General features: G+C 32.0%; 1 protein-coding gene across 3 annotated transcripts; it reads left to right on the forward strand.

Annotated features, from left to right (window-relative positions):
- The first annotated feature begins 1,212 nt into the window (after nucleotides 1-1,212).
- On the forward strand, nucleotides 1,213-10,795 carry LOC131599126 (protein ENHANCED DISEASE RESISTANCE 2-like). 3 transcript variants are annotated; one of them, XM_058871591.1, is made up of 22 exons: nucleotides 1,213-1,418; nucleotides 1,504-1,578; nucleotides 2,024-2,077; nucleotides 2,535-2,600; nucleotides 2,771-2,829; nucleotides 2,951-3,027; nucleotides 3,331-3,447; nucleotides 4,091-4,125; nucleotides 7,121-7,221; nucleotides 7,301-7,396; nucleotides 7,534-7,598; nucleotides 7,708-7,779; nucleotides 8,066-8,236; nucleotides 8,362-8,564; nucleotides 8,701-8,767; nucleotides 8,843-9,018; nucleotides 9,369-9,470; nucleotides 9,659-9,706; nucleotides 9,779-9,922; nucleotides 10,006-10,101; nucleotides 10,227-10,328; nucleotides 10,509-10,795. In XM_058871591.1, the coding sequence occupies exons 1-22, from the start codon at nucleotides 1,281-1,283 to the stop codon at nucleotides 10,599-10,601; spliced, it is 2,157 nt and encodes a 718-aa protein (XP_058727574.1). In that variant the 5' UTR covers nucleotides 1,213-1,280; the 3' UTR covers nucleotides 10,602-10,795. The 3 variants fall into 3 exon arrangements, with proteins under 3 accessions (XP_058727574.1, XP_058727575.1, XP_058727576.1); XM_058871592.1 differs by having other exon boundaries at nucleotides 1,248-1,384; XM_058871593.1 differs by having other exon boundaries at nucleotides 1,272-1,392.
- The last annotated feature ends 3,142 nt before the right edge of the window (nucleotides 10,796-13,937 follow it).

Below are 13,937 nucleotides of genomic sequence, written 5' to 3' on the forward strand. Positions count from 1 at the left end.
TTTATGACATTATTTTCTTTATTTGTAAAATGGTATTTATGATTAAGTGTTAGATAATAAAAATATCTTTTTTATATTACGTTAGCATATATTTTAATTATGATCATTCAATTTTTTAAAAATATAACTTATACTCGTCAATTTATTAATTATATTAATAGAAATCAATAATAGATTATATTGAGATTAATTCTACCAAAAGAAAAAATATTTATAAATTGGTCTTATAAACTTTTAGTTTGGATTTTCTCTAGTTTTTTCATCAACTCTTCAAATATTATATATTTATAATTTTATTATTTAATGTCGAGGTCAAGAAATAAATCATCTTATATATTTAATTTTTATTTATATTAATATAATTTTAATATAATCTATAGTTTCATATTTATTTATGTTATATTTTTTATAATTGTTATTTTCACACAAATTTATATAAAAAATTATATATATATACATATATATATATATATATATATATATATATATATATATATATATATATATATATATATATATATATACATATATATATATATATATATATATATATATATATATATATATATATATATATATATATATTAGAAATCAAATATTCTCTATACAATTACGTAGATTAATTCCTCGAGCCGTGTAGAACTACAATGCATGAAAAAGCTCTTACTCAAAATGCTTTAACTCTAGGGCGTGCATAGGGTCGGATTTGAATACATAACCTTCGATTAATCTGGAAACAATTAGTATCCTTAATCCAGATAAATTTACATATAATAGTATCTCTAAGAATTTTATTGTAAGAAAAAATATTATTTTTTTCATAAATTTAATCTTATATTAGTACTTAATCAATTATTTTTTATTGGATTTAAATAATACGGTCATATACTTAATAATAATTTATATTTGTAAAAAGAAATATATTCATGACCATTAAGTTGACAATTATACTTAATTTTAGTTTATGTGAAAGTTAAAATTTTAATTTTCAGCTATTATATTATAAGTGAAAGGTGAGATTAATCATTTGAATTAGTTTATGTAGATACCAAAATTTCAAAAACATATAATAAAAAATAACAATATTAAATTGTGATGAAAAAACAAGAAGGAACGTATATTAAGGAGCACCGAACACGAGCCAAGAGTTAGTTTGTGAGAAAAGAAAATGAAGAGAAAATAGCAAAGAAAAAAATAGAAACAACTACAAGTTTGAATCTAACATTTTCAGAATGGAGGCTTGAAGTGTAGGTGGAGGATCAGATTGATAAAAGAAAGGAATGTTTGAGTATTTCGGTTGGGTTTATCACCTTGGCGTGAATTCAATTGGCCGTGAATATTGTCACCTTCGTTTCCTCTTCATTAGAGGCAAATGTGTTTCCATGTACAAACGTGATCCTCATGAGAACCCTGGCATTGTACTTTTTTTTTTCCTTTTCATTCTTATTTATCATCTTCTCTTCAATCTTTGTCCTATCTTGACATTTTTCATCTTCTCTTCAGAAACCTATTAGGCAAGGTGTCATTGGTCCCACACTCATGGTAGAGGAGCTTGGCCGTCGAAAGGTTAACAATGGGGTAACTAATTATCTTCTTTTTGCATTCCTCTCTCAAAATTTCTTTTCATGCTATATTCTCCTTCAACAAACTTCTCTATTTTGATTTCAATATATATATATATATATATATATATATATATATATATATATATATATATATATATATATATATATATATATATATATATATATATATATATAATTCCATACACACCAGAAACAACACTGGACACGATGACATCTATAATAATTTTTAAAAAATAAAATAAATTACATGTAATTATAAATGTCGGCGTGGTGTCTCACAGTAACAGTAACAAGACACACATTTTTTGGAGGTATCGGTGCTACAGAGGATAATCATTGGTTAAGTAAACTATGACATATCAATGGTTGGATTGTAGGTGAAAACTCATCTCCACTAAATTTGATGTACACTAACTGACTTTCAATTTCTTTCACAGGATTTTTATGTCATACGCTTTTACAATCGATTAGACGAGACCAGAAAAGGAGAAGTAAGTTAAAGTTTTCACTTTCAGATTGTTTCTTTTAATTCCAGATTGATAGAAATCTGCTTCTTGTATTGCATTCTTTTAGCTTGTGTGTAAAGTTTATAAGGAACACAAGGTAACTCTTAAGAAGTATATATGAACTAGAATCAATTATTTTTCAGTTGTCACTATAAGAAGTTGCTTCATGCTGTTGGCTTTTCTTTATGGGTAATGCTAACTTGTGCCCCAAGGGCACATGTTTAGAAATCTATAAATGGAATGTTTGTGTTGGATATAGAAACTTTCTGTCTGAAAATTGTGTATTGATTTGATTAAAAGTTCATAGTTAATTTATCTATATACTTTTTCAATACAAAAATTTCATTTATATTTTCTTAACATGTGCTCTTGGGGCACAAGTTAGCATTACCCTTTCTTTGTTCAGTATAGAACTGAGCTTTTTAACTATGCTTTCTTCAAGGTTGCTTGTGCTACGGCTGGGGAAGCACAAAGATGGATGGAAGCATTTGACCAAGCCAAGAACCAGGTCTGAGAAAATAACTCTAATGTAACTTTTTTTATCCAAGTCTAGTTGTGGTGGCCGGAAAATTTGTTTTTGCGCGTGTATTCAGTTTCCTCTATGAACTATTATGGAACTTTTTTTATCTATATGAATGTCGCCTAATTGTGAATTTATTCAATATATCTTCTTTGCAGGCTGAGCATGAGCTGTCAACAGGAGTCAGTGCGAGAGAAAGACTAAACATGGAAACTGAGTATGCTTTTTCTTCTCCGCGACATAATTATTCAACCATCTGCTATATAAACATGAACATTATAGTCTGTGTTTTTCAACTTGTCATAAATTGGCATGTCACTTCTCTTCTATTGTGGAAGGATCAATCTAGAAGCACATCGACCTAGAGTGAGGCGCTATGCATCTGGGCTGAGGAAGCTTATAAGAATTGGCCAAGGTACATTGATAAACATTGTTTGATTGGTAATATTCATCAGGGAGCTTTTAATGTTTTTACTTTTTAGTCACAAGCTTAACAATTCATGACGTGTATTTACGATTTTCTTATGCCATCATTATATTGTGGTTCGATTCCATAAACCACCTGTTATATATTTTACCGGTGAGACAGTGCCTATGTTTATTTTCTTATTTTAAACAAAAACAAATTATTGATATGCATAAAAAAAGCATAAACTTGTAGTTGTGGTTCTGAACTAATATAATTTGATGACATTATTTTTTCTGCTTCATTTTAAAGGCCCAGAGACACTTCTAAGGCTATCATCAAAGGTTTTTGGTAGTTCAGATGGGTTTGAAGGGGATACTGGAGATGCATTTGAGGCACATCAGTGGAAATGTGTTCGAACAATGTCCGGTACTTCTCTTTTACCACACTCATATATGGCTTGAAATAGGGTGTAATATTGTCAAAAGAAAAATCTGTTAACAATTAGATGCTGTTTTATGAGATATGTCCCAATGAACTTTCTTTTGATAACAAAATAGCTTTGTATTCCTGTTCAAATCAAAATTGTCTCAATTTTCACTTCATTTAAAGTCCTCTTAGGTGACACAAAGACCTCTTTTGTGAATTCAATGGACAATCTAACAGATATGTGGAATTAGTCCTTACGGGGTGTGATGGGTTTGGATATCTGCGAGAAAGCTGAGATAATCCTTATTCCGAGAGAGGGAATTTGTAATTGAGTAACAAAATGAGAGTGATTCTTTATGTAATTAACATAATTAGCTGTGTAATTCCCTATATAATACAACTTCTGTAGTGCTATTCAGACACACAGTTCCTCTTATTCTCTCGTATTTCAACATGGTATTCAGAGCCTATTGGGAGAAAAACTCACTGGCTTATCCGGTTGACTCAGTGTCTTCCGGTGAATTTCCAGCATGGCCATTCTTTGGTATATTTAGACTGCAAAGATAAATGATGATGATTATGCTAGTATTTGAAGTTTGGATTTATCCTTATCCTTCCTGGTACTTTTTATTTGTGGTTTCAGGTATTAGAATTTTTGAGGATATTACTAGCCACAAGGTATGTATAAGGTTTTGGGCATAATGCATATATATTTATTTAAAACTATTTTGGTTTGCATTTGTGTGTCATTTTAAATGAAAATACAGTGCTTGGCTTTAACAATATCAGGTTCAGATATACAACTTAACTTGTCCCTAAATGATCATTTTAGCTTTAAGAATCAAAGATTGATTTTATAGTTTAAAACTCCGGTATTATTGATTGTTGAAAGGGAAAGGAAAGTTGTACAATGTAACTGATGATGATCATTATAACAGAATCAGTTCCTATCACTTTGTTCAGACTCTTTTGTCTTTGGAGATGGTATCAGTGGTCAAGGCTCTGATAAAACTTCCACTGCTTACCATCCGCAACCACATCATACAATATTTACAAACAGAAACTTTCACGTATAGGAAGTGGTCACAACATCCGAAAATCAACTTCAGTAGTAGGATTTCAGATTCAAATGAATCTTTGAGAATTTGGGCTTAGGATCTAACTAGACCTCACAGAGTAACATGTAAGGTGGAAAATACTTAAATGGACACAGCTATAACACCTGGATTTACACACAACCAATCACATTTTTTTATTAATTAAATAATAAAACTAAAATTGCTCCATGTAAGGTTAGGATTGTCTTAGCTAGCTTTACATACACTTCTTAGGTCATATCTCTAGTCAACTTGAGACTTTCAACACAAACCCTCATTCTTATAACTGGCCTTCTTAAGCATGGGCTAATATGGGTGGAGTAACGAAAGGATCTCCTTGGAATTTGGGGTTTGACTAACTAAACCTTACAAAACTAACTTGAAAGGTGGGGATTTCCCCTACTTATAAACATATGTTCATACCACATACTTTTCGATGTGGGACTCTTAACACACCGACTCACGTCCAACACTTTTGAATTTGGTGCGTGTATAAAATAAAAGGTGACCCGATAGCGGAAACTTGATAACATGTGGTCCAGTGGATCTTGAATCCGACTCTTATACCATCTTAGAATTTGGGTTAGTCATAACTTATCCCTACAAAGCCGACTTCTCAGGTGAGGATTGAGTAAACATATGTTTAGGCCACATATTGCCCGACGTGAGACTCTTAACCGACCTCAACATACCTCTCACACCCAATAATCGACATCTAGAGCATGGACTACTGCCAGGGGAACAACATTGACCATTGCCTGATAACAAGTTTAGAATAGGCTCCAATATTGTCTAAGAATGTGAGAATCTACACAAGATCAGGAGGGGTTTGAAAAATCTTTATTCGATGATCCTAGCATGGGTCTCAAAATCACACTCATGGGAACTCAATATACTTATCTGCGCATGCATAAAAATTATCAGATGAAAACATTAACCTCAAAATCAAAACTTAAACAAAGTTCATAACCATAACCATATCCATAAATCTGACTCACAATCCGCTGTGTTAGGAGTAGGGATGTCAATGGGGCGGGGCGGAGGCGGGGGATACATTCCCATCACAATCCCCGCCCTCGAATTTATTCCCCATCCCCGCTTCGGGTCCCTGCTACGGGGGAATTTTCTCCCCCATCCCCGTCCCCGCGGGTCCCCACAGATCCCCGCGGTTCCTGCGGAGATCCATAAATATAATTTTTTATTTATTATTTTAAATCAAATTAATAGTAAAAGCTTCAAAAACTAACCACAAAAAATTTAGAAATTATTTCTTTATGATAAATATATTGTTTTAACAATATTTAATCTATAATATTGAGTGTCATGACCACCAAAATTTAAAAAAAAAAAAAACTGAAATAATCATTTAGATCCCACTCTTTTACAAACAATACATATATATTTTTAATTTTTGTATAAGATTAATCATATAAAATGAAAAATAAACTTACATAATAATTTAAAATTATACATAAATTCAGGACATTATGCTATTTTAGGCGGGGCGGGGACTCCACGGGGCGGGGAATATTTACGCCACCCCCGTCCCCAAAGTGTCTTCGGGGAGACTTTGTTCCCCATCCCCGTCCCCGTGGGGAGAAAATTCCCCGCATTTGGGGCCCAAACGGGGAATTCCCATGGGGATCCCCGCTAACGGAGACAAGTTGACATCCCTAGTTAGGAGCAGTCCTAATGTAGCAGCCAGGCCCATAAGAAGAATTGATCCATAACCACACTAGTGAGCCTAGGATCTGGAAAGTGTTTTTCAATGCCTACTGCTAAGCATTCTCTATCTTTGAACTTCTATGATGTCGTGTCCCACATTTTTGTGTCTGAACCTGCACTTATGTAAGGATCAGTTCTTTGTGAAAGAAAGAATTACCTCAAACTGGACAGAATTAAGTAAACAAGAGCATGATTTTAACTAGAATAAAGATTGATCAACGAAATTGAGAAAAGAATAATTCTTTGAATATCTTTTTGTTACTATCAACTGAATGGGATAGTAGGAATGACTATAGAGAAAGAATTACACATAAGGGCACCTCAAAGGAGCACTCTAATATGACACTAGATAATTATCAAGTCACAAAATTAATTATTCAAAGCTATCCTCCCCCTCTACCAAATGAGCACAGTCAGGGTTTTATAAAACGGTCTGCGACCGTGAATATGGCCGCGACAAAACGGTTTTGGCAATTGCCGATATCGATACCGTTATCACCGTTTTCTATATTGAAGAACAAATTGTCATTAATTCACACTGCGACGACTGCAATACACCTGTACCGACCGAAATCGTGAAAACTTTTACGCGACCGCGACCATTTTTTAAAACCTTGAGCACAGTTTAAACACTTTCTAAGAGTTACCAAGATAACAACTCTTAACAACCACCTAAAAGTCTTATCAACTTAATAACTAACTTCTACTGACTAATTCTTAACTAATTTAATTGTCCTATATTCCATATCCTAAAAGCTTTTCACATTGAAAATGAGTATTTTACTTTATTATAATGGGATAGATAGGTGTGTGTGTGTTTTCTGCTTTGACATTTGCTTTATGCTTTGTAGAATGGTAAGGGTGTCCTCGCTAAATCGGTTGGTGTTATTGATGCAACTGCAGATAGTGTTTTTGAAGTGTTTTTAAACACTGACCGGAGGAAAAGATATGAGTAAGTTTTCTATGAAAGAGTCTTCATTGGATTTAATGCATATTGGGTGAATCAGTTATTAGCATATTTAATTTTTCAGGTGGGATATGTTGATGGGTGACTTGGAGCTAGTAGAATCTTACGATGGACATTACGATGTCGTTTATGGGACATATGATCCCAAGTATCTAACTAGGTAATCAATGGTTGTTTAATCTCCAATAACTTGCTTGTTTTGGTGCGTGAAGGGCGTCGACTGTTATTCTGTTAACTTTTATTTTCATTTACTTTTAAAATTGTCCATTCATGAGTTTGTTTTCAAACCTAATCCAGATGGCACTCGAAGCGGGATTTTATATTCTCTAGGCAATGGTTTCATGCTCAAGATGGAACATACAGTAAGAATCTGACATGCAAAGTGGTTAGGATGCTTGGAATTATATATTTATATTATATTCTGACTGGATTGTTTTAGCCTGACATACTTGATACGTTCAATTGATGCAGCTATATTGCAATTTCCAGCAATACATAAGAAAAAGACACCGAGAATAGGCTATCGACGTACAAAAATTAATCGTAAGATATATTATTCCTGTAATTTAACTTCATTGTTGGAGCATATATTTTTCGGTGGGGCATTTCCACAAACATAAGAATAATCACATAAATTTGTTCGATGCTTGGCATGTTAAATTTGTTCAGACAGAAACTTATTATATCTTTGTCTTTCTTTCAATTCAAATCAGTATTGAAATCTCGATAGAAGAACAAGGGATACTTTACATTACTATATACTTGTTTGTGATTGATAATTCACAAATTTTATCAACATATATGTTTTACTGTGATGCTGCTGATGCAGCATCTACATGGGAGATTAGAAATTTGAACACACCAATGGGATCGAATCTACCAAGATGTCTAGTGACGCACACATTAGAGATACACTCTACAAACTGGCATCGATGGAAGAACAGCCAGTGCACAAAATTTGAGAAGAGCATCCCTTATGCATTGTTGTGTCAAGTGGCAGGTAAAGGAATTGAACTTTTGTTTTCATCTTGTTTATATCCGGACTTTAGAATCGTTGGACATTCAAACTTTCAGAAGAACGTGTCTTTAACATAGTGACATTTAATTCCGGTTAAATAATGGTAGGTCTAAAGGAATATATCGGAGCCAATCCAGCACTCCACCAACAAGATACTGTTACAGTTGTTCATTCCAAAATCTCTAGTATTTCTTTGTCCAGAGCTGAATATGAAAATGCAGAAGTCCAGGAGGAATTTTATGATGCAGTGGCTTCTGATTCATCGACTTCAGATGAAGAAAGTGACGAAGATGACAATCTTGAGAATAAGGTCTCCTTAACTCTTTTCAGCTGCAACAAAATCTGCAATACAAACTAATGTTGTTTGTGTGTTACTGATCTGAAACTGAGAAGAAGCAGCGTTTCTTTAAAAACTCTATAACTTAATACTTTGTCAAAATTTTCAGGATCGAAAGGTCAAACTAAAGAATATTTCATGGGCCATGACAGCTTTACCTTTGAAGCGAACATCAGGTCAGCTTTTTCCATGACAGCTTAAAATATGTATTCAAACTTTTAGTCTGAAAGATTTTGTCATTCTGCTTGCAGCTCCAAATCACTGCAAAGAATTAGATGCTGATGTAAATCCTATACAAATTGATGCCAGTGATTTTCATGGTTCTTTGCGCAAAGGAAATGATGACAATGATACAAACTGTTGGACGACTCCTAGTGGTGAAGGATTTAAGATTAGAGGAAAAAACTATCTAAAAGATAATTCTAAGGTGAGTTGACCATTTAACTATTATGATCATACATGGCATAAAAAAGACTTGACTTAGGCGGGATGTTCAATTTAGAGATAATAATTTATCAATAATAATCGATATGAACATTTACTCAATATTCAGATAGTGTTTTAAATGGTTTGGGGTGACATCTGCAAATATGTTAATTGAGTACAGAAGAAAATGAGCTAAAATTTGTGTCAGAATTTAAGTTTAATTCTTTTAGTAAATATGCTTCAGCTTGCACTTATTTTTGTCCCAATGGAGAAACAGTATTGAAATTTTCGAAGATTGAAATCTGTAGTTTTAAAGATTTAGACGAACATATCATGAAATTTGTTATGCAGGTAGTTGGAGGAGATCCTCTTCTCAAGCTCGTAGCAATTGATTGGCTAACGGTTGATAAACCTCTAGATAAAGTTGCACTGCATGGTAAAAGTATGGTTCAGGTACAATTGGTATTACAAGGCTTTATATCATAAGATTCTATTTAGATAGGTTAGCTATTGTATTGTAACGAATCATTCGAAATAAAGCAAAACCTTTTTCTGTACTTGTACAATTGATTCAAGATGCTTAGTGTTTTATATTAAATAAAATTCACTACACTGAGCGATCCTCCCCTTCTGAATTTCAGAGCGAAGCTGGGAAAAAGCTTCCATTTATCCTTGTATTTAATCTCCAGGTATTGATATCTCTTCTCTTGCATATGATATTATAAGTTAACAGGGTGGATTTACTTTGTTATCAATCCCAGATTCCAGCTAAACCAAACTACAGTTTGGTTCTGTATTACGCATCCGAAAGACCTATAAACAAAGACTCTCTATTGGCTAAGTTTTTGGATGGAGATGACATGTTTCGAGACTCAAGATTCAAACTAATTCCAAGTATTGTTGAGGTGTGTGATTCTCGATTAGTGTCAATATGACCTTTTTTTATTTCTATACGCGTTGTGTAGCTCATGATTTATAATTGGTAAAGGGATATTGGATGGTCAAGAGAGCTGTTGGAACAAAAGCTTGCCTACTGGGGAAGGCTGTGAATTGTAAATACTTCAAACAAGATAACTTTTTGGAGGTAAAGCTACAATAGAAAGTTAAGATTTGTCATGAATTGTATAATTTGATGTTGGTCATAGAATTTAGCATCAGAATACACCTGAAACTTTTCTTACATTGTAATAAATTCTCTGTATAATGCAGATAGATGTGGATATTGGATCATCCTCGGTAGCCAGGAGTGTTGTTGGCCTTGTTCTGGGATATGTCACAAGTCTAGTCGTTGACCTTGCAATTTTAATAGAGGTTTGGGCCATTTCTAGTTACAATACTTCTCGACTAGTCTTCTTATTGTATTATCTTTCTGTCTCACGTCTACGTCTGTATTGTGCATTCTAATTGAGTTTGTGCTAGTAGTAGTGAATGAGTATATCCAATTGGATTCATCAAACTCCTGAGTCACATATATCAATGGCATATTTGCAGGCAAAAGAAGAGTCAGAGCTGCCAGAGTATGTTCTTGGAACTGTTCGATTAAATCGCGTTAGACTTGAATCTGCTGTACCTTTTGGAGTTTGAGGTGAAATGGGGGTGAGGAGATTAGTTACATTTAGACCCAAAAAGGGAGAAAAGATGCTAGTTGGATTAGATGTACTGCACAATCTAATTCATACTTCATTTTTCTTGTAATATACTCTATTTGTATCATATAATGTGTTGTATTAATTATTCCCACCTTGTAATATATTTGTTTTAAAGATAAAATAACTTTTCTTGGCTACATTACTCTTATTGATGATTAACTATTATTTCAAAACTCAAACATAGGGGTGCTCAAAATAAATATGGACATGCAAATTATTCATAAATTTATTTAAATTAGGTTATTGAAAACCAACTAATTATTCATATGATTTTAAGCAAGGGAAAAGTTATGTGTACATTGATTGTTTACACTTACACCGTAAGTGTATATATAAAGCATACTAGTTTTATATTTTAATAATGTTATGAACAAATATTATTGTGGATGTCCATATGTATTCTAATCTTTCATCTTCATATTCCCTATTAAGTGGTATAGTAAGGTTATGATTTTTCACCTTCCTAATGTCCTATAAATAAGGTCCACCTTGCAATGTAAATAGTACTTCTTGAAGAAGATAATACAATATTAGTTTCTCCATTCTCTTCCTCTCTTTGATCTCTCTATTGTTTTAGTTAGTTTTATAACACGTTATCAGCACGAAGCTCTCAGGTATGTTTTTCTTTGTTTGATTTAGTTTCAAGCTATTGTATGTTATTTGATTAGGATAATATCAATTATAAGTTCCATACATCCTAGAAGGATTGCAGGAAGAATACTAAAATATCCCAAAAGGATTTCATAAAGATTTTTTTGATTTATCGATCTAAAATTTTATAACTTGTAATATGCTCATTAAAAGATTGTCATTCTAGAAGAATGACACACATAATTTTAATGCATCCTAGAAGGATGATTATATTTTTTAATCATTGTTTATAACAAATTATTTATATAGTTTTTGAAGAACTTATCAAACATCCCTGAAGGATAGCAAGACAAATTATTAATATAGTTCTTGAAGAACTTATCAAGCATCTCTGAAGGATAGCAAAACAAATTATTTATATAGTTCCTGAAGAACTTATCAAGCATCGCTGAAGGATATTAAATCAAATTAATTATATGACGATATAATTTTAGTGATATAATATTGTATGATTAAATATGTTTAATTTTATAAGGGGTAATTGTTTGATAATTATATGATAATATGTTCATATGAATGTGTTTGATTAAAGTGTTTAATAATGAGATACTATTATATTGGTTTTGAATTATATTGGAGGTATCGAATATCTTTGTATTACACAACACAATTTGGACATAAAATGTGTAATAGAAAAGCTACCGTCTTTTTTCCCGGGTTTGTACTACACTTATATTAGTACCATTGAAGCACATGTCATTGTAAACCAGTAGTTTACAAATTACACTTAAATGTGTCGTTGGTAAAACCGGTTGGGTCATCTCGGATATAATATGATGCGAATAATTTGTATTGAAGAACCAGAAGTTTCTTCAATCCAGTCAATTTTTGTGTGTTTCTAAAGGAAAATAAAAATTTGAGAAATTGAGTTTTTATGACATTAATTGTTGCATCGACTAAAAGATCATGCATATGTCTCTACTCACAACCAGAAGTATGTGAAATTATTTTCTCAACTAATTAGACTAAGATTTTGTTTTCTGATTTTTTAGAAATTCATGTATAAGTATCTCATATATTATTAAAATTGATATTGAATATCATGTAATATATGTTCATAAAAAGAAAATGGACCCGAAGATCCATTCTTTAGACGTCTAAAGTTAATTATATGGTTGATACTTATGAGATCATCAATTCTAAATTATATATTTGAAACACACAAAGTATGATATTAAGATATTTATTCGCATTAAGCCAACAAGATACTATATTTTAGTCCTCCCTAATTTATTCTAATACTTCTCGTCTTAGTGAACATTTGGATGTGTTGTGTATATTCCAATTGCTCCAATATAATACATTAAGATGAGTCATGAAAGAATATTGGAAAAATATAATTAATATGACTCTCAATTTTGAGGATATAATTTGAGAAAATAATCAAATACTTGATTGCAGCCTAGTAGGATGATTATCATTTGATAAATTAATTTTCTCAATATTAGGGGGAGGGAAATGAACAGCTGAAATCATGAACAAGAAGTTCAAATGAACAAGTTAAAATAAATTGTTATCTTGATCCTCATACAAATCAATATGAACCAAAAGTTCAAAATATTATTCATTTGCAAAGTTTATGAAATAAATTATCAGCTGATAATACTCCACTCAAAGTGGATTCTCCTATTGGATAATATAATATTGCAAATGAGTTGTTGTTGCGCCTGAAGCGTGGTATGAAAGTCGGTTCCAATGTTAAAAGTCCTCTACTAAGAAAAGAAACTAAAGATGACCCAAGTGAGGATATGAAAATGCTAAAAGCACTTTGATCTAATTTAATTTTCAGTTCCAGAAGAACAAATCAAGTACTTGAAATATGAAATAAAGAGGTCTTGATAAATTATGTCATGGATGAAATGGAATGGAGCTGAAATTGAGATAACTGAATAAAGTCAATATTGACAATGTCTTTGTATACAATATAGCGCTAAAGGTGATCAATGATAACGAGGATCATGAGTTAAAGTCTATTAAAGATTGTAGACTAAGTGAGAATTGGCCAAAATAAATATATTCAATTGAAGAAGAATTAAACTCACTTTACAAGTAACTCACTTTTGGACCTGTAGTCCGAACACCTCAAGGTGTGAAACCAATTGGATATAAATGAGTTTTTGTGAAAAAGAAAAATAAGAATGATATAAAGTTTGATTTATTGCTCAATGATTTTCACAAAGACCTAAGATTGATTTTGATAAAACATATTCACCTGTAGTGGATTCAATCAATTTTTGATAATTAATTAGCCTTGTAACACATGAAGGGCTTAATTTGAACATGATGGGTGTAATGACATCTTATTTATATGGTTCACTTAATAGTGACATTTACCTGAAAATCCCTGAAGGATTCAATATACCAGAGACACGTAATTATGGATCTCGAGAAAACTACTACATCAAATTGAACAAGTCTCTGTATGAGCTGAAAGAATTTGGATGCATGTGGTATAATCGCCTCAGTGAATATTTACTAAATGATGAATATACAAATAATTAAATTTGTACTTGTATTTTCATAAAATGATGTGGAAAAGAATTTGCAATACTAGTTATCTATGTGAATGACATACATATTATGGGAACTCCTGAAGAGCTTCCAAAAGCTATAAATTCCT

This window comes from Vicia villosa, linkage group LG4 (assembly GCF_029867415.1).
Source record: "Vicia villosa cultivar HV-30 ecotype Madison, WI linkage group LG4, Vvil1.0, whole genome shotgun sequence".
Classification (NCBI taxonomy): domain Eukaryota; kingdom Viridiplantae; phylum Streptophyta; class Magnoliopsida; order Fabales; family Fabaceae; genus Vicia; species Vicia villosa.

Bases quoted from the DNA above. Each gene is read 5' to 3' on its own strand.
- LOC131599126 (XM_058871591.1), top strand. From the start codon at position 1,281: ATGTTTGAGTATTTCGGTTGGGTTTATCACCTTGGCGTGAATTCAATT. The intron at 7,397-7,533 runs GTAATCAATGGT...AACCTAATCCAG, and splicing joins GATCCCAAGTATCTAACTAG to ATGGCACTCGAAGCGGGATT. The intron at 7,599-7,707 runs GTAAGAATCTGA...CAATTGATGCAG, and splicing joins TGCTCAAGATGGAACATACA to CTATATTGCAATTTCCAGCA.